The sequence below is a fragment of the Labrus bergylta genome, chromosome 19, assembly GCF_963930695.1.
Source record: "Labrus bergylta chromosome 19, fLabBer1.1, whole genome shotgun sequence".
Lineage (NCBI taxonomy): Eukaryota > Metazoa > Chordata > Actinopteri > Labriformes > Labridae > Labrus > Labrus bergylta.
The window spans coordinates 24,774,343-24,799,103 of NC_089213.1; the positions used below are offsets into that span (position 1 = coordinate 24,774,343).

A 24,761-nucleotide genomic window follows, 5' to 3' on the forward strand; every position below is an offset into this window, starting at 1 on the left:
CGCCGAACGTCGGGATCACAATAACTCATAAATCACAGCCACAGAATTCATTCCCCACCGCTTCCCTCGCTGTGATGAATTTCCAGATGGGGGCTGGTGGCTGTTAATGTCGGGGAAAATCTGAAGGAGGGAGAAAGACTCTGAAAGATCGTGTAAGAGGCAGAGTGGGGCAGCGGAAGACATGAAAGATGGACAGAAAGGCTGGATTTGTGAGAAATATATTTAAGTGTTTATATGCATGGAAAAGAGCTGTATTTTAAGAGAGAGAGAGAGAAATGTCAGCATCACTGGTATGCTGTCAACCTTTGAGAGATTTGTTACCGTGGAGAGGATTATGGAGGCTGTGAAATGGGGATGTGATAATATGCCGGGTGTTGAGGAATGCGATGTGGGCCAGCCAACTTCACAGTCTCTGAAAATCAAAAGGCTGAAAAAGACTGTGTGTGTGTGTGTGTGTGTGTGTGTGTGTGTGCGCTACTCCTTTAATCATGGACTTTCAATTAGAAAATTACCATTCCATGAATTATTCTACTGGGTGAAATTAATGCATTGGAGTCTCATTAAACTATGCAGCAAAGAAGAATTTCTCTTCAACACTGATGGCCTTTATTTTTGATTTGCATGCTATCGGGTTTGTGTGTGTGTGTGTGTGTGTGTGTGTGTGTGTGTGTGTGTGTGTGTGTGTGTGTGTGTGTGTGTGTGTGTGTGTGTGTGTGTGTGTGTGTGTGTGTGTGTGTGTGTGTGTGTGTGTGTGTGTGTGTGTGTGTGTGTGTGTGTGTGTGTGTGTGTGTTTGCATCTGTCTGTGGAGTCAGAGGTGGAGGTGGAGGTGGGCAGGGTGCCGGGGTTTGTTATTACTAAATCGCTCATCCATGCTGCTAATTAAGATGCATAGCATCCCCCTATGAACGTCAATGTCGCTAATTATCAAACAATGTAGTGCTCACCAGATATGAGAACTGGCAGCCTCTGTAGTCATGTTACCGACCTATTACTGCTACAATTACCAAGAGCCTGTCAGTCTCCTTGTTAGTCATCTGCCTTAATTTCTACAGAACTGAAGCTTGATTTTTTTTGTCTTCCCCCCTCTCTTTTGTTCTCTCTCCAGGCTATGGCTTTGTGGATTTTGACAGCCCAGCTGCAGCACAGAAGGCTGTGTCGTCTCTCAAAGCCACCGGGGTGCAGGCCCAAATGGCCAAGGTAAGAACTTTTCCAAAACACCTCCTCCTCGTGCGTTCTTATTAGCAGTTGTTGCACTTTCAGCTCCCTCCAGGGATTTGATATTGTGCACTTAACACACTTAATAGGTTTGAGTGGATCTGAAAGTTTCCCACATGCCAACTGGTTTTGTCCATAAACACACTTTTATAGAAAGTCATTTTCCACAGAGCTTTGCTGTTGAATGAAAAACATCTTCCCCAGTGTAAGACAACTCTTAAATGTGGGCTTGTAACTGCGTTTGTGTATCGTATGACAAGTTAAAGGCCACTGTGGTGCATGCAGGTCTGTTTTATGTCCCTGGCACTAAGTGACAGGTCAGAGCTGTTGCCTCGTGAAATCCAGTATCAAGACTTTGCTGAAACATGTGCGGGTGGTTTGTTTCAAGTGGTTATGTGGATGAAGTTGTGTATGAGAATACATGTGTGTGATTTGTATTATTCCATGTCAACTGGTCCTGTTTGTAATTGATGTTTGACTGACCGCTTGTCCTGTTGTGCAGGATTATTAGGCTGCTAAAGTGGAAGCAGATGAGACGAGCTGTGTGAGAAGTACAAACTGAGATGTATGACTTTGAGGGGGAATGTTATTATTTAACTGTTACCCTTAGAATCTTGTATTTAAAGATTGTGACTGTCTGTTTAGCCTCAGTCCAAGGTAGCGAGGTTCATACTGGGTTAGGGTTAGGGTTATTGTTTTTTGTTCCCAATGTTTGATTCCCTTGCTGACTGCACAGGGAATCATCATAATCTAATGCACAGCAGGGCCTCTAGGATGTCTGTGATCGACGAGGCTATTTTTGAACCAGCCAATGATTTGCAGGTGTCAGAATATCTAAATAGGTGAACAAAATGTCAGTAGCATTAAAGCAATGAATATGGTGATTACTATGACGATACACCATGAGTGATTTTCTCAGACAAGATGGTCCGCATTTGATCTAATCCAAAATCCCCCCCACCCCCGAAGCCAAATGATGAGATGGAGAATGGCGATGGCGCCGCTGAAGATGACAGAATTGATGACAACGATGAAGGCGGCAATTATTTTGATCAAATGGGATGAGATCTGACGGGAGGAGATGATATTCCGTGCGGTGCTCAGGTGTGCCATTTCTCAAATGCGCCATTTGGCCCTTTCCTCTCCCCCGCTGGTGTCCTTCTTCCAATATTTATAAGAGGCCGGGCACTCAGAATACAGATAAGAAGCCGTGCTCTTTGCCTTTCTCCTTATAAGACCACACTTTGCATCGCTCCCCTTTACTCAGTCAATATTATCATCAGCGAGGTCTTGTCCCTTAAAACAAAGAGCTGACCTTTTTAAGAATGTTTTTTTTTCCATGTATGTGTGTTTGTAAGAAGGGGGCACAATCACAAAATCATTTCCCATTAGCATTTATGTAAAGTAGCTTGTTTTTTAGCAACTCCATGCTCTATTCATAAAATGGAAAGGCCAGTATTATTGGGTGCTGTGTTCTTTTTATCACACTAGTGAGGGACATAAAGGAGCAGTTTGCTTTTATAGACTCCCTCTACGTCTCTTTAACGTCTCTTTAGCAAGTGTCAAGACTATCACTCCATCAGCTCCTCGTCCTGTGGTTAACCCTGGTTCTTCTGTACTCACATATATTCACATATTGGGAAACACATTCGCATTCACACCCACCTCGTGTCGCCCCGCAAAACATCCAATAGGTGCAATTTATTCCAATCAATAATGAACAGCAGGCTGTCTTTGTGTCTGTCTACCTGCCGAGGTGTCTCTGTCATGGCAGAACAGCATTCCCCTGCCGTGGCAGGATGAAAAACCCAGGTGCACATTCAAGAAGGTGTAAATCAAGAAGACGATTGGTAATGCCACAATAAGAGCATTCCGCCTCATTCTCCCACTCCCTCCGCTCCCTTCTGTCACATATATCTCCCCACAACAAAGTAATAAAGGAATAGCAAGTCAGAGCCAGAGGCTTTGAGCTCATTAAATAAAACCGTCACAGTAATCAAGTTGCGCCTTTTTCCTGCCTTGACGCCATTAAAACGCTTGTATTATGGGGCCTTATTTTAAACACAGCTGCAGAGCAGAGAGAGAGGAAAGCGTCACTTGGTTTCGTCTTATTCCTCCAGTGTAACAGCCTGCCGTCGCTCTCCTCTTACTCTCCTTGGAATTTGAAATACCAAGGCAGCAGAGATGAAACATTGCCTTCCTTTTGTTTTGCCCTCCCCGGGGGATGGTGACAGCAAGAGGGAGGAGAGGAGCCATAATTAAGACACCTAAAGGACACTTCCCCCCTGTGCCTCCCTGCCTGTCACTCACCTCTACACAAGTCACAGATAAGAGCACTTAGCATAGGTGTGGTGTGTGGTGTGTGTGTGTGTGTGTGTGTGTGTGTGTGTGTGTGTGTGTGTGTGTGTGTGTGTGTGTGTGTGTGTGTGTGTGTGTGTGTGTGTGTGTGTGTGTGTGTGTGTGTGTGTGTGTGTGTGTGTGTGTGTGTGTGTGTGTGTGTGTGTGTGCGTGCGTGCGTGCGTGCGTGCGTGCGTGTGTGTGAGTAGGTTTTTGCTTGAACTTGACAGTGAACATGTTTGCAAGTGCCCAGCTTGTGCACATACGATTTTACACACTTATTATGTTATTATTTTCAGGAACATTAACACAGCCATACTCCCTTTTTGTGATTTTAAAGTATAAATCTGTTGGACTGTTTTGTGACAATCAAAACATCGATTTTAAAAACTTTGAATTAGTAATTCTGTTTCACCCTGCATTGCAATTGTATTTTTGAGAATTTGGAAAATAGACTTCATTACCTTGTTACAAAGAGTTAGTTAATCAGGTATAAAGTAGAGAAAAACTTTTATTAGAAGCTGTTATGATAACTTTTGGACAAATGTTGTAAAGCTGTTTCCCTCTATTTCCAATACTTATGCTAAGCTAGGCTAATCACACCTGCTCTAATTCTATCCATAGAGATAAGCCATGAAAGCAGCATTGACGAAATTGACATTACATCCAAAATGTGTGTTGACGTAAGTGTTTCAACAATGCTGGTTGAATATAAACAACTTTTGGCCAAAAATGACTAACTTTGCTCTTCAAACATTATCAGCCACATGTACTTGTGTGCAGAGACTAAAATGAACAGTTAAGAGGTCAGATATGAAAGCTGTTAGTGTTAAGTATTATAAATTAATATATTGTATGGATAAGCATGCATGCATATAAAAACCTGGCTAGCAAATATCTATTATAGGTTAGCAGACAACACATTTTTTGGAACAAATTATGAATCCACTTGACATGAATGTGTGTGTATGTGTGCGTGAGTTAACACATTTACCTCTTCACTCAGTGGACTCCATTCTCTCTGTCACGATGTTCAGGTAGCTTTCCGAACAAGGGAAACTGACACGTTGAGCAGACAGAATGATAACGGGTAAAAGCCACGTCGGGATTCGCAAATGCAAACCTGTCAAGCAGCCGCTGGCCTCACTCTCCACAGGCTGCCATTTTCCCCTTGAGCCAATCAGACTGAATTATGGGAAGGGCACCCTCGATTGTGGTGTCTGTGTCGGAGAGGTAATTCCGCCTGACAGCTGCTTGCTTTCAGACAACAGCCAGTCTTTATGGAAATCATCCCTCCCCATTCTGGCTGCAGTCGGCTTCTGCTGATAAAAGCCTGAATGAAAACAAAGATGTCCTTTTTCACTTCCTTTTCCCTTTTTGTCCATGCTTGTCTTTTTCATACAAGACGGCGAAGAATGCAAAAACATTTTTTTAACATTCTACATCCTGCTTTGAAGCCATACATATGTATTATACTTACATTTCTAGCTGACATTTGCTTTCCTCAGATCTGACCTAATATGCTGTGACGCTTGTGAAGGTGCATGTTACTTCTTTACTTATTATCTTCCAAAAAAAAATGTTTCCAACTTGGGATTTCTGGCCTGTCCAAGACTTCTTTCTCTCACTGTTGGTTTTAACGACAGATTATAAAAGAGAAGAAAATAAGTAATTTATGCCATAAACTTGCCTGATCTTAATCGCAAGTTCTCAAATGTTGCAGCCTGATCAGTAGCCTGATGCCTCACAGATACCACCTTCATGATGTTGTCTCTAGCTTATTGTCCAGGTGGGGCATTTAATTCAGGTGATGTTGTCTAAGGAGATGTAAAGTCCTTATTTGGTGGCTTTCGGTTTGTAAAAAAATACAAATATGGTTGAATTAAATTGCTTGATGAATAGTGTGTTAACCAAGGAATGGTTTTTAATATAACACATGCATAAATCAACGTAAACAGTTAAAAATGCATCCAAAAGTCAAAAAATGTGATGTATTTGGATGTTGCCTCTTTATGATTGCTTACGTTAAAGCTTTATTTTGAAGGTGAAAGAAGCCTGACTTGTTTTCTAGATTGTCAAATTTTAAAGCTTCGAGCCACAAATAAGCTGCCATTCATGATTGGTTGAGGGAGACCATGTGTTGATGGTGAGTTATTTCTCACAAAGCCGTCAATCAAATCAGTGGTATTGATCTTGTAGAGTTTCTGGCCAGTGTCCCGGTTTAAGGCAGTAGGAAAGAAGTCTGTGGTGCAGTGCGCCTTCGTCCCAATAACCAATATTTATACGCTTCACCCGAGCTGCAGGCAGACAGAAAGGCGCTGCTTGCCCTTCACTTCACATTACAGTGGGGAAATTATGCTAAAAGCGTCATTAAAGTGCCTCCATGAAGTGAATCCCAAATGTTTATGATAACACACTGCTCGCGCCGGCTCATCAAGCGGTAGTCACCAGTGGATGCTTCAGATGGTTTAACGGTGTGAATCGAACCAGAGTGCTCACTCCTTTTGCTCCCTCTCCCTCCCTCTCATTTATTCTCACTCTCCCTTTAACTTCCTCCGTCTTTTTCTTTGCTCTCTCCGGGGAAAGATTTCCCATCAATATCACATTTATATTCATGTGAAAAGCACAGATCCCACTGTGGGTGGTCCGCAGGCAGTCAGCAGTCTTTATATTATCCTCTAAAGGTGACTCCTCTGACGTCTCAGCTCTGTTGACACCCAGGACCCCACGGTTTGGGCTCAACACAGGGTGACCTCTAGGTGCTGATCAAAGGGATGGCTGACAGTGCTCTTACATTTGGTTGCTAGCTCAGTAAAAAACCTGCTCTTCCCCCAAGCATGGGTTAAATCTCGGGGAGAATGTCGGGGGAATGCATTGTACTGTGAATACAGCGGGATAATTGGACAGACTTTTGTGGATACAGGTGCTCACTCAGCAGCATCACTCACCTCTCCATTCGATGTTCACCACCTTGAATGTGATGCCTTCTCCCCTCTGACATCCACTGCGGTGTTTTTTTTAGCAAAGCATATGGTGTCAGAGCACAAAGCAGTGATCAGCACTTGCTCTCCAAAGCGTCCATCAACAAGGACATCGTCATGATCGCAGTCACTCACTGGCAGCTCATATTTTCATTCAGCCATGTTCCATATTTAAATACAGCATGTGATGCAAGTCAGTATGTAAAAAAGCATTTGGTGTAAAAAAACATGGATTTATAGCTTTATCCATTAGCAAGCACTTCTAGCTGCTCTGCCATGGTGATAGTCACAGTGTCACACATTGCATGGCACATGGCTAATTCAATCCAATTCAATTCAGTTTAAACAACTTAATTAATCCCACTAGGGTCGATAAGTTCAGAACAGTTTGCTATTAAAAAACATATCAAGCATAGCAACATACAGATACCAATGAATTATACATTTGAGCTAAGATATGAAAAGATTCCTAAAAAGGATAACACGTCTTTTCAACATGTTTTTTGCAGTGAAGTTAGGTGTAGTGAAGCTCAGTACATCGTCCTCTCCTTGCCTCTCCTGCAGAACTGATAGTTTTGAAGGGCAAAGCTAGTGAGAGTGAGACGGCCCATCTGACGAGCACGGGCTCCCGAGCACCTCCACTGGCTTCCACTGTCTCTGCCGTCTAATTACGCTTCAATCATCCGCGGGGGCGCTGCGTGCGGTAAATTATTTCGCAGAGCAGTAGAGAGAGAGAGAGAGAGAGAGAGAGAGAGAGAGAGAGAGAGAGAGAGAGAGAGAGAGCGCGAGAGAGCGCGAGAGATCAGCAAGAAAGTAAGACAAAAGTGAGAGCTGGAGGGGTATGAAAAGGGATGAGGCAAAAAGAAGTTAGGAAAGAGTTTGAGAAAAATGGAGGTGAGAGGGAAACAAGAAGAAAGTGAGGGACACTGTAGAAAGAGAGCAGACTGGGAGGTGTGAGTGAGAGACCTGCCAGATATAAAGTCAGACAGCCGGTACAGCAAGAGACAGGCCAGTGCTAATGAAGAAAGTTACAAAGTTATCACTTTTCAGGAGGAAGGAGGTAGAGGAAGATGGAGAGATATGGGGAGGAAAGCCAAATCTTGCTAAAGTAAATAGTAGCATGCAGATTGTCACGATGTGTAAGACTTGTAACGGCACTAGTATCAGAAATGATAATAGTGTTGTTGTGGCTTCTAGTAGCATCACTGTAACACATAAACAGTATCTGTAAGCAACCTGTGTTTTTCAAGCCATAACAAGTACATTTTGACCCAGCTGTTGTTGGAGGGATACTCTGTATACACCAATACTCAAGTGTAGGTATAGAAATTGTTTTTAAGAAGGAGAAAATATATGTATTGGAAAATCTCTAAATAGACAAAGGAATCATCTGCATATAATTGCAATTTTTCTTAACACTCGCAGGGTTTTTGTATGCCTGTTTTCTACAATTCCCACTGTTGTTACGAAAATGGATCAAATTAAACTACAATTTGGATCTTCTGTATATTCTGTCCTCTGAAACAGCCTTGTGTCTAAATTGCAGGACTGAAAAAGAACATCGAAGGTCTGCATTCTCAGTGTGTTCAATGCCACCCTGCTTGCTTTGAAGCAAACATAAATATGGCTTTTCTTTTCCCAGGCTCGGTAATGGCCACAGTGTGCAGTTATTAGAATCTCTTTGATGTGGCAACTGTGCCAACCTGCTTGCCGTCTCTGTGAACTGATCTGGCTCAATTAGCAGGCCCCGCAGAGAGGGCGTTCAAAGGACCAGGCACCCACACTCAACACTGACACATATAGACCAGGTGAAACGCTTGCATTCAATTACACCGGCCCTGAGAACACAACCTGTGAGTACATGTAAGTACTGGAGAATCACAATATCGCCACAATCTAAATGTATTTGATTTATTGTGTGTGTACATATCCCATTTGTGTTTAACTACGTGTCCACAATACACAATGGTCCCTCTCTCCCGTCCGTCCTCTCATCCCTGATTAAGCTGACCCATTTCAATTTGTCTTCATCAGTCATACCCATTAACTCGGGGATTAGATTCCTCAATGCCAGCCACCCCGAGTCCCCCCTGCATCCTGCCATCTCTACATTTATTCCTCCATCCATGCTAACTTTCATCTCTTATACAGTGCTGTCACTGCACACTTAAATGATGATCAACAACCCCATAAGTATTCCATATATTGATGTACAACAGAAGAGAGAGTTAACTTTTTTGCCATTGCATGTGTCAGAAGTTTGGCTGTCAAATGATTACATTTTTTTATTAAAATGAATCCCTTAATTCCAATAGTTAATTGTTATTAATCACATTTTTAATCACATGTGAAATTCTATTATTTTGCTTTTGAAATAAAATGTGCAAGTGTGCATGAACGCTGCAATAGTCAATATTTTGACTCCTCAAGTCAAAGTACAAGTTTTTAATACCAAACTGACAGTCCATATGCTTTACATAGTTTTGATTGATTTGCAGGATCCACTCCACAACACTGGTCAACACGAGGGCAACTGTGCCTTTTGGTATTATTCCTTATTGGAATTATACAGCAAAACACACACGCTGAAACAGCTGATTTGTTTAGTCTGGTCAAGTTTATTTTTATAGCACGTTTTAAACAGCCCCCTGAGCTGACCAAAGGGCTTTCATTTCCCACATAAGACTCCGGGAGTTGCAGTACATTTGATTTAATAGAGGTTCTGATTTTACAAGTTGAGTTTTAGTGGCAGAGTGTTCTCAGTCTAGATTCAGTTGCTAAATTTGATGCATCCTTATAATCTGAAGTCGTTTTAATCCAAAACTTTTTAAATTTAGGATATCAAAAACTCATTTGTACAGTTATATCATGAAGAAAGATGTTAAAGGCATAACACCAAATGGAAAGAAAGGGACAAATCTAAAGTGTTTGAAGAAGGCAAATGCTAAAGCACCGCTTCAACCCATTACAAGTCTAATGGGTAAATCTGCATCTCATTGTAAAAACTGCTCTTCTTAAAGAAACAAACAACATGCATGCTTTGACTGCAGTGCCTCATTACCATGTGAGGTATAGTATAGTTAGACACACTTTTATAAAGTGTTATAAAGTGACAACATGGAGCCTTAACTTCCTTTTAATTCACCAGAAAGTTAATTTGATTGATGAAAGCTTTCCACTGCAGTTCCAGCTTCAAGCAACTGCTCACATCCAGTTGCATGCTTGTTTGACTTTGCGTTCCGGTCACACTGAGAGTCACTCTGCATAGATCATATTTAATGGTAGTTCTGGGCGCACATTCAGAACGGAGCCTGTAGCAGTGCTAACGCTTCGAGTTATTCCAGACATAGCTGCACTACAGTTAAGATGTGATGTGTTCCCATACTGTGGATTTTTTTATATGCTCAATATTGCACAGAAACATTGGTTTATGTTGCAGTTCCTGTTATGTTCTGGGATTGGTGCCATGGCAACAGATCAAAATACTACAATACCCATAAACTTGGCCTGCTGTTGCAAAATGGGAAGAGGCCATTCACAGGTTGTAACATTCAAAACGCTGAGTCATAAAATACCAGAGCCGCTCAATTCAAGTAAAATTGACCTAGATCATGTTTGATTTAATTAATTAATTTGGTTGTGTTTTTAGTTTTGAAACACTTTAACATCTAGTATCCACCTGCAGTATGTTTGACATTTCACCACACTGAAGCCCAATATGAGGTTTTCTGCAGAAACTCCCCGTGTCATAATCAATGTTTACCTGTCCCTTTGTCTGAAAACAGGTGTGTACCTTCATTATGTCTTATGAAGCCGCTGTTTACTCTGAAAGCCTTGGGATAAAAATGATGATTTCTGCTGTCTCAGATCACACTGTGTATGACATAAAAAAAGATATCTACTTTTGCAGCCACAGGTGCTCAACTCAAAATAGCTCTATTTGCTTGGTATCTCTATTGTGAAAAAATGAAGAAAACACAATGTTCTTTTGTTTTTTACATTTATTTGCAAAAGAAAGAATAACTCCTAAGAGTTTCATTTATAAGAGTTGTCCATGTATTTTGATTTTAAAGAGCCCATATTATGCTATAATCTATTGTTGTATTAAATATATGCCTCGAGACATGCCTGCTTCTTTTGATTATCCCAGCAGTCCTGATATCATGTGCTGTACTACAACCTTCCTTAAATGACTCCTCTCTCATCCCCTCATGTCCTCCCCTGCCTTCCTCTAAAGCACACCACCCCCGTCATCTTTAATGAAGTCTCCTGGTATGCCATGTTAAATAACACTGATTGTTTCCATCTCTAGTGGCTTCAGTCATATATGAAAGGTCTGCAGGAGGAGGGGGAAGTGAGTCCAGAGTAGAGCAGGGTGGATCAGGGCTTCAGCTCGGTTGATGAACCAGCGCTCTGACACGGTCCCTCATTCTGACTAATGAGGAAGAGAAGAGCCAGAGTTCCCGGTCCCTTTTTCATGCTTTTTATCTCACTCACTCCCAAGAATCTGCTCCCATGAGTCTTTGTGTGTAAGTGTGTGGACACGGCGGTTTCAGGGATAGATGAAAGGATTTGAAAAGAGACCATAAAGTCTTCAACCCAAACTTTTTTGAATCTACAAATGTTCTTTTAGGATTTTTTTACATAAATATTCTTTTAGGTTTTTTAAAGACGTATTGTCAAGGCGGCCGCCATGATAAGCCGCTATAGTTACCGTGGAAACACCGGATGTTACATAAAAGACCGATGCATAAGGAAGCTGGAATTGCAACTGAAAGCTGCCGTATTGTTGCTGTATGTGCTGCTGTGATAAAAACATGAAAGAGCCTTTGTTTACAAGTTTTATTGAAGGTGGTACAGAAGACAGGTAAAATTAAGCAGGACTAGAGTTTTCAGTAACGAATACCATGACTGCACATACGGTACAGGAAAGAGATATTAGTAACCACTTTGTCCACAGGGGGCGCCAAAATCTACACAGACTGAAAATTCCTCATAGTCGCTTTAAATTGACGAATTTCACACTACAGTCACAGCGTTTGTCTTTTTTTCTTTTCTTTTTTAAATCGAGCTGTTTATTTGGGAAAAACTCTGAAGAAAAGTCTTTCATGCAAATCTAGCTTTTTTGGCACATTTTTGGGGGGGGAAATTGTCTTTTTATTAGGAAAAGCACTGTATGGTTTACATTGCACATAACCTTCATTACTTAACAGACTTCCTTGATCCTCATATAGTTATTTGACCATTGTTTGTCCCCCATTCCGCAGGGACTTGGGAAAGACTGGTGTGGAAAGTCTGAGTGTCTTTGTCCATCATGCTTTCCCAAAATTTTCTTTTTCTTATAAATCGTTCATTTACTGCAACATGTGAACCACAGAACCGGGGAGCTTACTGTTTCTGAATCAAGCAAAAAGAAAAAAACAAGATGTAGAGGGTAGGTTTTCACAATTCCCAAATAAAATCAGTTAAAGTCCGATCTTACAGGTTTTACATACTCAGTCCATTTAGACCATATTATATAAAACTTTTCTTGTTGTACTCTGAGGGACTTTTCCATGACGTAGATCCCATGTATAATTTCCATCCATTCCTCGATGGTGGGTGGGTCTACTTTTAACCATTTTCTCGTTATGGCTTTTTTACTTGCTGCCAATAGTATGGCGAGCAATTTTATGTCATCCATGCTACAATTTTCAGACAATATGTCACCCAGATACACAGTTTAACACTTGAAAGGAATGTTTAAGCTAAACACATGACTAATATGTTGATGAATTTGTTTCCAATAACTTTTAATAACCTGACAGTTCCAGAATATGTGGAAGTGGTCGGCTCCGTTAGACCCACAAAGTCTCCAACAAGCATCATCACCCCCTTGATGTCTTTTCTGAACGGGTGTAACAAAAAATCTCACAACATTTTTCCAGCAGAACTCACGCCACGTGTTCGACCCTGTTGAGATCCACTGTAACCAAGTATCAAGTAAAAATCGTCCCTTCCCAAACCATGTTTATTTTGTAGAACTTCAAAGCTCAGAAATGCCCCCTTGTGGACAAATGAATAGTAGTTAGTCAAACCTTTTGATGTCCACTGATTAAATCTGCCATCACTTTTATTTGGAGCAAAATCTGAATCGTGAGCGCATCACGAAGTCATCTCAAGAAGTTGAGATGACTCTCCTACTCTGCAAATTTTTACTATTTCCTGCCAGGATTTCAGAAGAATGTCCTGCATGGGATCATCTGAAACCAACAGTTCACCATGTAATTTGTTATCTGCTAATAGAGCTGTTATTGGTATGTTTTTTTACCGTTGTGCCTTCTACATCCTTCCAACCTGCCGTATAGGTTGATGAACATAAACAAACTAAAGGTCTCAGCTGGGCTGAGTAGTAATATTCTTGTAGGCAGGGGAGACCCATTCCACCTTTTTCTTTTCTTAATTGAAGGGTTTTATATTTAATCCTGGCCTTTTTCCCTATATCTTGATATTAACCTGTCCCATTCTGAAAACTGTTTAGGAGGTATTTTGACTGGTAGGCACTGAAAAAGGTAAAGCATTCGTGGAAGAACATTGATCCTGACCGAATCAATCCTAGAACTTAAGCTCAAAAAAGGAATAACATTCCATCTTTGTATGTCTGACTTTAGCCTAGAGTTTAAAGGACCATAATTAAAATCAAATATTTGGAAAAGTCCCTCGGCAATGCAACTCCCAAATATTTTATGTAATCTGCTTCCCATTTCCATTTATATAAATTCCTAATCTCAATTGGAGGGTCATAATTGAGTGTTAATACCTGGGTTTTATTAATGTTAATTTTGTACCCAGAAAGTAAACCATATTCCTTCAGCATTTCCATTAATAGTGGAAGTGTCTGTGTGGGTTGAGTTAAAGTTATCAATAAATCATCAGCAAAAAGAGCTAATTTCTGCTCCCCAGATAACATTGGTACCCCTATGATGTCAGACCTCTGCCTAATCCACTGGCTCAGGGTTTCTACGAATAGGTCTGGTAGGATGGTTTCTAATCTTTTTGCTAGTATGGAGGGGAACAGTTTATAGTCAATATTTAGGACACTGAACTTATCCTTCCCCTCCTTAGGAATAATGGAAATAATTGCCTCTCTCCATGAGGGGGGGGATAGATTTCTTTTCCAGCACCCAGTTAAATGTTTTAATAGTGTCGGGGCTAATTGGTCTTGCATTGTTTTATACCAATCCGGGCTGTAACCATCTGTCCCTGAGGATTTCTTTTGTTATGTTGGATATTAATTTATCATTTTGCTCGCTCGTGACCTTTGGTGTGTGTATTGACGATAAAAAAGCATTGAGCTTATATTCGTTGTCCATTTGTGTCTGAGAGTAGAGTGTTTTGTAATATTTTTCAAAGCACTGTTGGATCACCTCGGGACTAGTTTCTATTTTACTTGTTGTAGGGTGTGAATAGTTCTATCTGCTTGTTTTTTTCGTAATTTGTATGATAAAAGCTTCAATGATTTGCCCCCGGTATCATAGTATTGTTGCTTTGTAAAGAGAAGCTTTTTTTGTATTTCATGTGTGTTTATATCGTCTATTTCGTTTTTAAGTTTTGTTATTTTGGACTTGGTCTCACCTTTGAGGGTTTTTGAATGTTCTTTTTGAAGTTCCTTCAGTTCGTCCTCTAAGTCTTTGAGCTTTTTTTGTCTCATTTTCTTTTCATAGGAGGAGATAGCTATTATTTTGCCCCTAATCACCACCTTCAAAGCATCCCAGAGTATTGATGGCGTCACCTCTTTGTTATCATTGTGATCCAAGTAGGATTTAATTTCTGTTTTCAGCTTATCTTTGATAACTGGGTTATTTAAAATGTTTGAGTTCAACCTCCATAGAGTAGACCTAGTCTTATTATTGAGGTTAACCGACACGTATACAGGACTATAGTCTGAAAGGGTACTAGGGCCTATTCCACAATTATTTAATCTATGAAGTTCTTTTTTAAACATAAAGAAATAGTCTATACGGGAATAGACATTATGAGCTGATGAATAATGTGTATAATCTCGACCAGTTGGATTTGCTTCCCTCCACACGTCCACAATTCCCACTTCACTCATCAAAGTGTTGATTCTTTTACTAATACTTTTAGCCTCAGACTTTCCCCTTGAGGAGTCCATTACCAGGTTTAGTCGAATATTAAAGTCCTGTAAGTACGCTATTTGGATTTTCTCTTTCTTTAGTTTTGACAAAATGTTTCCCCTCTTGATTGGATTGAGTACACCGTTTATATTAAGTGAAACCATTTTTATTGAACTATTCTGCATCTAGATAATTCCCCCGCCAACCTCGCACATGTCCCTGGTAAGCTCCCCCCTCCCTGACAGAACCAACAGAGAGTGAACAAATGAGTAAATAACAAACATCACACTAAATATCATTAAACTCAACATGAATTGTCAGTATGACTCCCAATGTAGGGGTCTATAAGCCTGACCCTACTGAGCCTCGTAGAGGAGGCTCTAATGGGAAACCTTCCTCCTGTGACAGGTAAAAGGGGCCCTTATCAGCGACGGCAGCAGCAAAAGAAAAAAAGTGTAACCCGAACGAACCTCTTAAAAGTCTAATGAGTTTCTACCGCTTTTACAGTATCATCACTGTAGGGAGTGATGTGTAGCAACTCACCCGTCCCCGGGCTTGAACTGCCCGGACTCAAAGAGAGATAGAAAAGGGACAGAGAAAACGCAACAAGTGGTGGGTCCAAAGGAATAAGATCCATTAGGTCACAGAAGGTGCTGGTGAAGATCTCCTGAAGGCTCGGAGCTTTTCCTTGTAGCTTGATTCTCGCCCCCCGGCGTTGAATGCTCCTTTCCCCACTCGCCTACCCGCTTTCCTCCAGGTCAGCCGCCGTATCTGCTCCATCAACGTCTCCGGAGGTTTGATGATATTGACAGTGTAGCCTCTACTCGACAGGTCTGCCATTGGCTCCTCTATGGTATCGTAGATTTTGGTGCCTCTTTCAGTACCTTGCGGACCTCTGCGTATTCTCTTCGCCTTTTGAGGATTATAGGTGGATAGTCATGGTCCAGATTTATTCGGTTATCTTGCCAGGTGAACCACTTCCCTTGCCAGGCCTTGCGGAGCAGTGTCTCCTTCGTTTTGAAGCTTAAAAACTTTGCTATGATGGAGCATGGCGGGGCGTCTTCTGGCGGCTGTGGCCCCGCTGAACGGTGTGCTCTTTCGATGTGCAAGTCGGGCGCGTCATCGGCTAACCCGAGACCCTCTCGGAGTAGACCTTCCACAAATGCGACCATCGTTGGAGACTCTTTCTCTGCACCCTCCGGAACCCCGTAAATTCTCACATTCTCGCGTCTGGAGCGACCGTCAGGACTTCTTCTGTGTTTTGAATCCTCTCCTCTGCTTTCTTGATTCGACCTTCCGCTTCATCCATTCTGGTGTTCACTTTCATAATTTCTTCTTTAATTGTCTCTAGTTGTTCTTTTATCTCTTGACGAAACCCTCTCAATTCTTGCAGAATCAGATCCAAGTCGGTCATGTCTCCAACCGCAGCTTGCTTAGCTTATCCCTCGCGCATGTGAGCTTAGCCACTATTTGCTTATGTTGTTGCGCCTCGTCTCCTTCACCACCCCTGCTTTTTACTAACGTTTACTGCTCAGTATCTTGGTAGGTATCTCACTCCCTCGCTTTATGCTTTTAGTTAGAATGTTCTTCTCTGTTTATATGGGAGTATTTCTCTAATTACTCTGGTTCAGTCGGGAGCTCCTTCCCTATGCGGCCATCATGACGGTGTTCAGACCGGAAGTCCCTTTTTTGGCACATTTATTTAAGAATCACAAAATTCCCTGCAGTACTCTTGTTTCTGCATAGTGTCAATATTTCGCCTGGATGTTTTTTATGTCTTTTGTGCGACTGCACACTGGCTTGTCTCTCTCCTACCGGCAGCCCTCTTATCTCCATTTGTCTTTGTTATGTCTGTCACTGTTCTCATTCCTCCCCTCCACCCTTAAAAGCTGTTCTTCTGTCTCCTCCACTTACTGTATGTTTGATGATTGGCCCGAGCGCTGCCTTGTTGTGCTTTGCTTGTGATGTCATTGTTTTGGGCTTTTTATCTCAGTATTCTTTGTGCGATCTTGGTGCTGGTGCTTGTGTTGTGTTAGGGTTATCTTGCTGCCATCTCTGGTTTTATCTTTGCATTATCTTTTGGGTCATCTCAGCACTGTCGTCCCTCAATGTTCTCTTGAGCCACCACCAAGGTGGCGACCTTTGTAACAGACAGCGTCTTAAAATGCTCACAGGGATGCTGGTTTCTTCATGTTTTTCTGACTGTCAAAAATGTTGTCTTGATTTATTTTCCAATGTTTTATAGTCACCAAAATATTTTATTTATCAAGTTTGTTATACTTGAATACTTTTAGCTGTCATGCACACTTCATTTCTTTCTCTTGGATGCGTACATTTTGATATGTGTCAAACATGTCTTCCTCCGAGGCATGTCTTTGTTTTCTTGCTGTGACTGATATTTGTCTGCCTCATTTACGTACGCCTGTGTTTACATGGCTGAAAGTCGGTTGTTACATTTGATTTGCAGCATTGTATGATTCACAGCAGATGGCTGCCTTCTTCCTATGACAGATGAAGAAAGTTCAAACTCAAAGAGGAAGACAGGATAGGAAGAAGGGAGGAAAATAACAGTGAAGTGATTACCATCAAACCATCGGCTCAGTAGAGGAAGCATCCATCCACATCCTTCTCTCTGCTTGGTGTGTGACATAGATACAAAATGTCTCCGGGGCTAATTTGCAGAGCAGTACACACTCTTCACAGATTCATTTTCAAGTTAGCAGTCAAACAGAATCAGCCTTTTTTGCCTCCATGGTGAAATGAGCCCGGAGATCCCTTAAATATGTACTCCAGGCTGTTTGCACATCAGTTCATCTGCTAATGCTTCTTTCCTCCCCTCCTTTTTCCTCATGTGTGGTATGCTTTTAACAGTGAAGTTTACATCTTCCTCTGGTGTCTCATACTTTTTCCCTCTACCGGATATCTGCCCTTTGGCGACCTAACTCTCTGCTATCCCCATAAGAGAACAAACCAGAAATTTGTATGCCATGTGTTTTCATAGCAGTGTTAAGGCCCATACTATTGCAACCGCTGAACCACAGCACAGTCAGGGCTTTCTTATTGACAGGGCGTGTACACCTCATAACTGTCAGGAGAAGGAGGTAGCTTTGACAAGCTAGCTAGCAGGAAGACTCTGGCATCTTGAATAATGATCACACTCTCTGAGGCCCCTCCGAGATATTAAGTTAACATATAGGGGTTCTTCTGTTCACTACATCACATCACTTACTCTCTGGAGTGACTGGACCTTGATTTAAACCAAACAGAATAGAATAAAATGGTGTAGAAACTGCCCAAATTTTGAGATTTCAGGAATCTAGTTTTTCAAAGGGCAAGACTCTCCCAGAACTTCCCTTCATGTAAGTGGTGTTTCTAGGAAAAGGTGACTATTTCTCATAAGCAATGGATAATGTAATACTGAATGGAAAAGTCATTTTGTTTAAGAAAAGTATTTTACAATGCATCATTAGATATATAGGGGACGAAAGCAGCCAATTTATTTAAATGAAAATAGGAAATGTCATACCAGACATACTCATGCATGTTCCTCCTAAGCTGGCAGGAAACAGTAGATTTCTGGTGTTAGGATCTCTAGTCTTACAACTTATAGTGGATGGTAACCTTATTGGTGTTTCTGCATCAAGTAAGAAACTTGTTGGAGTAGCAGTTTCTAGCCTTCTCATCAGAAAATGAATCCATATATCAAGTGACATCACAACTGATGTTATCTCATTGCACTTCACATATAAAGCATTGCTAGAAACATACATTATCTACAGACACCAAACAGTACTCCAATAATCCACCAAAGAGCAAGCAACTACCAATAATGGCAAAGAGGACATTCCTCAACAGGCAGAGGCTTTGAGAAAACTTGACTAATTTATGGATCCGATGTCCGCTAGTCTGGCAGAAAGTGACTTTTCTACAAACTTCATTGTTGTTCTAAATCAATGAACTGACTCACTGTTTAACCTGAAAACCTACAGATTTCATCATTGTGTTATTAAATTAAATGAAATTTACTTTCTCTCTCTCTCTCTCCCTCATACCTGCAAGAAGCTATGTTGGCGTATGTATACGTCTGATTTCTACGTATGCTGATGATACTGCAGTTTCTACTGGGAAACCATCGACTGCAATACATTATAATGAAGTCACATTCTGTAGTCACATCTGCAGTGTGACTTTGAATGAAAATAATTTCCAATGCTACAACATTCTGTTGCGTTGATCCCTTTGCAACTACTATATGATCGTACATAATTATCGGATCATAAAGCTACACATTGTTTTTTGTCATAATTACAATCTTTCTTCTTTTTGTTTTTACCAGGGAGGCCAATAAAATCACAACCCTTACAAGTTGTTTACATGTATGATTCCCCATGTTGACTTTTTATTGTATTAAAAGTAAAAATATATTATTCATAACACCCAGGAGCCGTGTTAGGGCCTGTCCATCAATTTCTAGCAGATTAAAAGCATTCAAATCTTTAAAAAAAAAAAAATTATAGCTAGACAAATGTAATTCCTTGTCATGCTGTCAAAGACTGCAATCCCTTACAAAGTTAGATGTTTTTGTGTCATGGTTTAAAACGCTGCATCTCACTTTCAGTAAGACGACTTCTGTTCCTCTGATAAGCTGGTTTGTGTTCCCCATGGAAACGGTCACACACCGCTTCAAAAACTGACAGCCAGGCTTCTTGTTGTTGCTGCCTGGAGGGTGGGGTTGGGGGGGTGCGATCTGAAGAACCAGGGGAAGTAGAGATGTGACTCCAATCAAATTATTGGCCAATCAAGTCATAACGTGAGTAATTCAAGGCTTACATCAACGGCCCTAATCTTATTGCTTGTGCATTAGGGGCTCAAAGGAGGGCTCTTAGCAAGCCTGCTCAGTGGGGGGTCTTCGAGGAGAAGATGGAAGACAAGAAATTCACTTTTACTGAAAGAGTGTGCATGTTTATTTGTGTAATGCAGAAAGAAAGAGAGGCAGGCTTTAGGGATGTTGAAATGCTGCCTACCTCTCCACCTTTCAAAGCGATTCTGTGAAGGAGAGAAAGCCAGACGAGTGGTTCTGGGAGGTTTACATCGCCTCTCCGTCGCCATCTGTTTCAGCACCATTGTCCAATGGCAACATCTCTCATTTGCCCAATTACAGAGGAGGATTATGATGTGTTTGTTTCCTGCCCATGGGCTCCCTGTGCCACATCTGACTCATGCTTTAGGTAGAGAAGTATCATCTATCCGCTAATGAGTCCTGCCTCGAACACCTAGTTAGTGTCATGTTGTTATTCTTTCCTCATATGGCATTTTTTTAACACACATGCGATGTATTTAAAATGTAATAAGATTATGAGTTAATGTAATGCTACAACTGCATCTAGGCAAACCTTTTGAGGTGATATCTAAGAGGCGAATATAACTTGGGGTATGAAATTAAACCAGGAGATTGTATACCTGGAAAATTGGTAAGAGGTCCAACAAAAAGGAAATATTTTCCCATACTATTTTTTCGGTCCCAATTCTAACACCTGGTCGAGTGTGTTGAATTGATATCAATTACCCCTCAGATGTGCATTTAGAATAATAAAACTAATATTTTTGGAAAACACTCATTGCTGTTATTTTGCTAGCTTTGACTAAGATTCTACTCTTAGCTAACCCCACACTGATGTTGCTGGTTGATGTCTCACCATAGTTTTCCTAAAACCATATCACTTTTTGGGATCTAGTTGGTCATGTTGAACATGTGCAGTGACATGCCAACACCATAACTGCTTACTAAACTATGCTGAAGGCACATTTTAGAATCGACATCAAACAACCCCAAACAAAAATCCAGGCCCTCTAAGCCACCAATTAATACCTTTGATGATTATTAGTTGTTGGTGTTTGTAACTGTCACAGTACTTGCCATTACCAGAAGCTGTATTTTAGGCTGTATCCATTGTATCCATTATATCCATTGTTATATTTGAACAACTTTAAGGCCTTCAGAAAGTGCAGGTATACACTGGTATTCAGTGTTCAGTTGTGTTCAGTTTCAGCATCTCATCTCCCAAAAGAGCCTGGCATGTTTAGGTGCTTATTTGCATGCAGACGGTTCCTGAATTAGTGACCCCACCCTCCCTATCGATTCTCCATGCATACCCACACACGTTCACTTCAACCTCCCCCCTGCACTTGGGGATCCGCATTGTCCAAACAGCTGCCAAGGGAACAGCTTGTCAGAGAGAGAGAGAGAAAGTGATAGAGGGGAGAGAAAGTGTGTGTGTGTGGGGGGGAGGTAAGGTAATCAGCTTTTGGAAAAATGCTGTCTCCCCATACCCTGCCAAGAGTTAGTTTGTGTTGTGGCTTCTTTTTTTTTTCCAGGGCCCTGGCACTGCTTGTCCTGCCACCCACCCCTTTCTCTTTGCGGTTAATTCAACAATGGGGGGTTTAGGTCGTAAACTGACAAAAACAACAGCCAAACAGAATGGGGCTTTTGAAGTGTGTCTGTTTCTGTACGTGTGCGTCTATTTGTGCCCTGGGAGTGCTGAATCCGTTCCTGGTATCAGCCATATGCTTATTTGTGGGTGACAGTTAGGCGTGTGTAAAAAAGGCCTCTTGTTGTGATACAATAAGTGAGCAATCACCCTTTTTTTTAGAGTGCTGGCTATCTGCCTTACTGCAATATTTTGGCATGTGTCCGTCTCCTCCCACACGCTTATTCTCAGGAATAAATCTGCTTCCATCACAACTGACTGACTAAAGCCATTGTACCAGTACGGCACCAGTTGAGCAGACGTAACTGGCTTATGCATGGTGGATCTGGTTTGACACACGCCACGTGCCGTCGAAACAAGGATGGATAAACCAAAGCGTCCTCCCCTCCGCTAATAAAGCTCATCAGCTCAAGAGGAAGTGACAGGTTCAACGGTGTTCCTGGTTAACACAAAAAAACCTATGAATAACCTCATCTCATAAAACATATAGCCCCCGCTATCAAGCGTGCCACAAACAAGGCGGCACGTGTGAATTAAGGTGTCAATCAAATGTAAGCTAAAGGCAGCAATGCTAATCTGCAGCCTTGAATATTGACAGCTTTTCAGTCTGAGCAAGAAATTATTCCATAGCAGCATTTCTGACTTCAATTTCAAGACTTTTAACATCACTGGATCTTATCTTTTTTTTTCTTTTAAAGATTTATTTTTTGATTTAATTGAGAGATAGTACAGTGGATAGAGATAGAAATCAGAGAGAGAGAGAGTGGGAAATTACATGCAGGAAAGAAGCTACAGGCTGGATTTGAACCCGGCCGCCTGCTTTGAGGACTATAGGCTCCTTACATGGGGCGCGCACACTAACCACTGCACCACCAGTGCTCCCACTGGATCTTATCTTTGACTTTTTATTGATGTTTCACCAGAATTAAAAATGCATTTTTAAAATGTACAGCAAAAGTGCTAGTGTGGGGCGCCGGCGGTTAAGCGGTTATGTCCTACCCACTGAACGAACGGAGGTAATAGTCCTCCAGGCAGGTGGCCTGGGTCTGAGTCCGATCTGTGGCTCCTTCACCGCTTGTCATTCCCCGCTCTCTCTCTCTCCTGGTTTCGTACTCTATTCACTGTCCTGTCAAATACATTTTTTTACAACAGTCATTGTATTTGTAACATTTAACTGTGAGTTCTCAAAAGTCAAAAGCAGCATTATGTTTATTTTGTACCGCATAGTACTGGATATCAAGTATATAACCTTTTGTCTTCGTAATGAAGGAAATGTGTTTTAACTGCTGCATATTGGCAACATATTACAGTCGAGGTGTTCAGCCAGTAGCCTGAGAACCAGTTAAACATGTTTGACTGAATAATCCCAGAGCCAGTGCTCACCGATGCAACATCAATTAGGCTTAAGCGAAGGGTCGATTAGTCTTCAAAAGGTTGGAGAGGGGCCGCACTGCGAGTCATGTGCACCCGCTGCTTTTTCTCCAGCTATAGGAGAAGAGGCAGGAATAGGGGGAAGTTAGCTGTTTACATGCTTTACGGATGTATACAAGCGTCCTCTGTCAGGCTTTTAATCACTTTGGAACCTTTGGAGGTGCTGTACAGCAGCGAGGGGAATAGCTTTCACTGTTTTGCTGTTTAGGGAGGCTGGGGAGGTAGTGAAAGAGGAAGGAAGAGAGGAAGAGATATGATTCAGAGGCTCCGCTGGCTACTATTCACCCGGCTCCATTTCTCCATTTTCCCTCTCTTCCTTCTCTCTCCGCACTTTACCAAAGGTATGTTTAATACATAAGGGGCTAATTGCTATAGCAGCTGCAGCTCCATCGTCTGTCTGTCTGGGTTTGCACCGGGTACTTCTCTTCTCGAACTCTGCAGAAAGGAGAGAGGCCACAGTAATGGACTTGTGCCTCAGGGCACTTCTCTTATTTTTTTACAAATCTTTTTTCTTTTTTTTTTGTTGCCCTTGCTTTAGAAAACATGCATCCCTCTGTTCTTTCCGTCTGGTCTTGTAGGTCTTTTTTCCAGTGATGCTAAGAGTCATTCTCACCGGTATCTAGCAAGGATTTAAAAGTTGTTCACCAACATTTACAAAAAAATAGGGTTTTCTAACCTAACTCTTTTGGTACCAAGACATACAGATAAAGTTCACAAAAATAAATCATGGTGACACCCACAAACTACATCTACATGAATTTGTTGAACATTGCAAACACTAGAATAACTGCCTCTTTTCACCAGATTTGGTCAACTTCCTTCAGAGGTTGGCTCCTGTTCAACTGCAAGATTATAACAGGTGGGGTTCTTATATCAGGCGACACATTGTGGGCAAGTTCATCATCTTTGTAACGTGAACGTTGTGGTTTATAATACAAGATGCCAGCATTTGCAGCCCTTGTGTCAACAACCATAAATCATTGGTAGAGCTGGTTCCAGACTTGCATCGGATATTGCCAATCATGTTAAAGTTTGTTTGATTGGTTCGAGGTTTGGTGTTATATGCACACCAGCCAAGTACAGCAACCTAGGAACACCTTTTATTATTAATGGGTGTTTCTCTTTTTAGAAGGTGTTGATTTAGTTTCTGTATAGTTTACCTCCATCATACCTGAAAAGACAGCCTGTATCACTAGCTGTGCTGCTTAACTGTCTTGTTTTTTCTGGCCTTGTTTCTCACCATCCAGCCTGCTCTCACATCCTCCCTATGAAACACAAGACTGCCTCTCTCCCTCTTCCACTTGCTCTCACGCTCCTTTTTTTTTTTTTCTCCCACTGCATTAATGGATGCAAATGGAGGCGTGTGCGGGGGAAAGGAGCTGACATTTATGCCTCTGATTAGAACATGCAGGCCCAACGCTTTGTAATTGATTGCAGTCGTGGACAGCACACTCACCCATACTCTCTCCTAAAGGCCCCAACCCACTTCCTGCATGCTATTAATGTGTGTGTACCAGAGTGTGTATCTCTTTCTTTCTTGTGAACACACTTCCAAACACTCAGATAGGCATATTATATGCATACACACTACTGCTTATACCGTTATGGTACACAGACACACACACACACACACACACACACACACACACACACACACACACACACACAGGCATACATGCTCTGCCTCACTGCATCCATTTGAATAAGAAGCTTTTAATGGTTGCTTGGTTAGACTTCAAGGCGAAGTCCTTGTCGAGAAGCCAAGGAATCCTGACTGAAGATGTTGATCCGCTTCCTATGGATCAATGCCCGGGCATGACCTGTAAACTGGGATAATCCTTGAAGGGGTGTGAGTGGGGTCAGGGTGATGAGGTGATGTTTACGTGAGGGGTCAGAGAGTTAAAACCAGGAGGCAAACAGTGGGAAAGAAAGTAGGAGTTCCAAGGTTGGACACAGAGTGGGAAAATGAAAGGATGGGCAAACACGTGGATTGGAAGAGCAAAGAGGGATAAAGGCAAGAAGAGGAGAAGAAATAGAAGAAGAAGCTTATTTGGGGGGGGGGGGGTTATATTTTGTTTGGGTGTGAAAAATTGGTGTAGCATTGGATCGTGGCAGTGCCATATTTTGTGTTGAACTTTTATATCATTTTTCAGGTAAATGTAATTTGAAATCCCTTTAACCCTTGCCTGGG

General features: G+C 41.6%; 1 protein-coding gene across 1 annotated transcript in view; it reads left to right on the forward strand.

Moving 5' to 3' along the window:
- The window catches only part of rbms3 (RNA binding motif, single stranded interacting protein), a 306,064-nt gene that overhangs the window by 154,402 nt on the left and 126,901 nt on the right, over positions 1-24,761 (forward strand). The window contains exon 6 of the mRNA XM_020640216.3: positions 1,107-1,198. Coding sequence (XP_020495872.1) covers positions 1,107-1,198 — 92 coding nt within the window. The remainder of the gene's footprint in view (positions 1-1,106; positions 1,199-24,761) is intronic.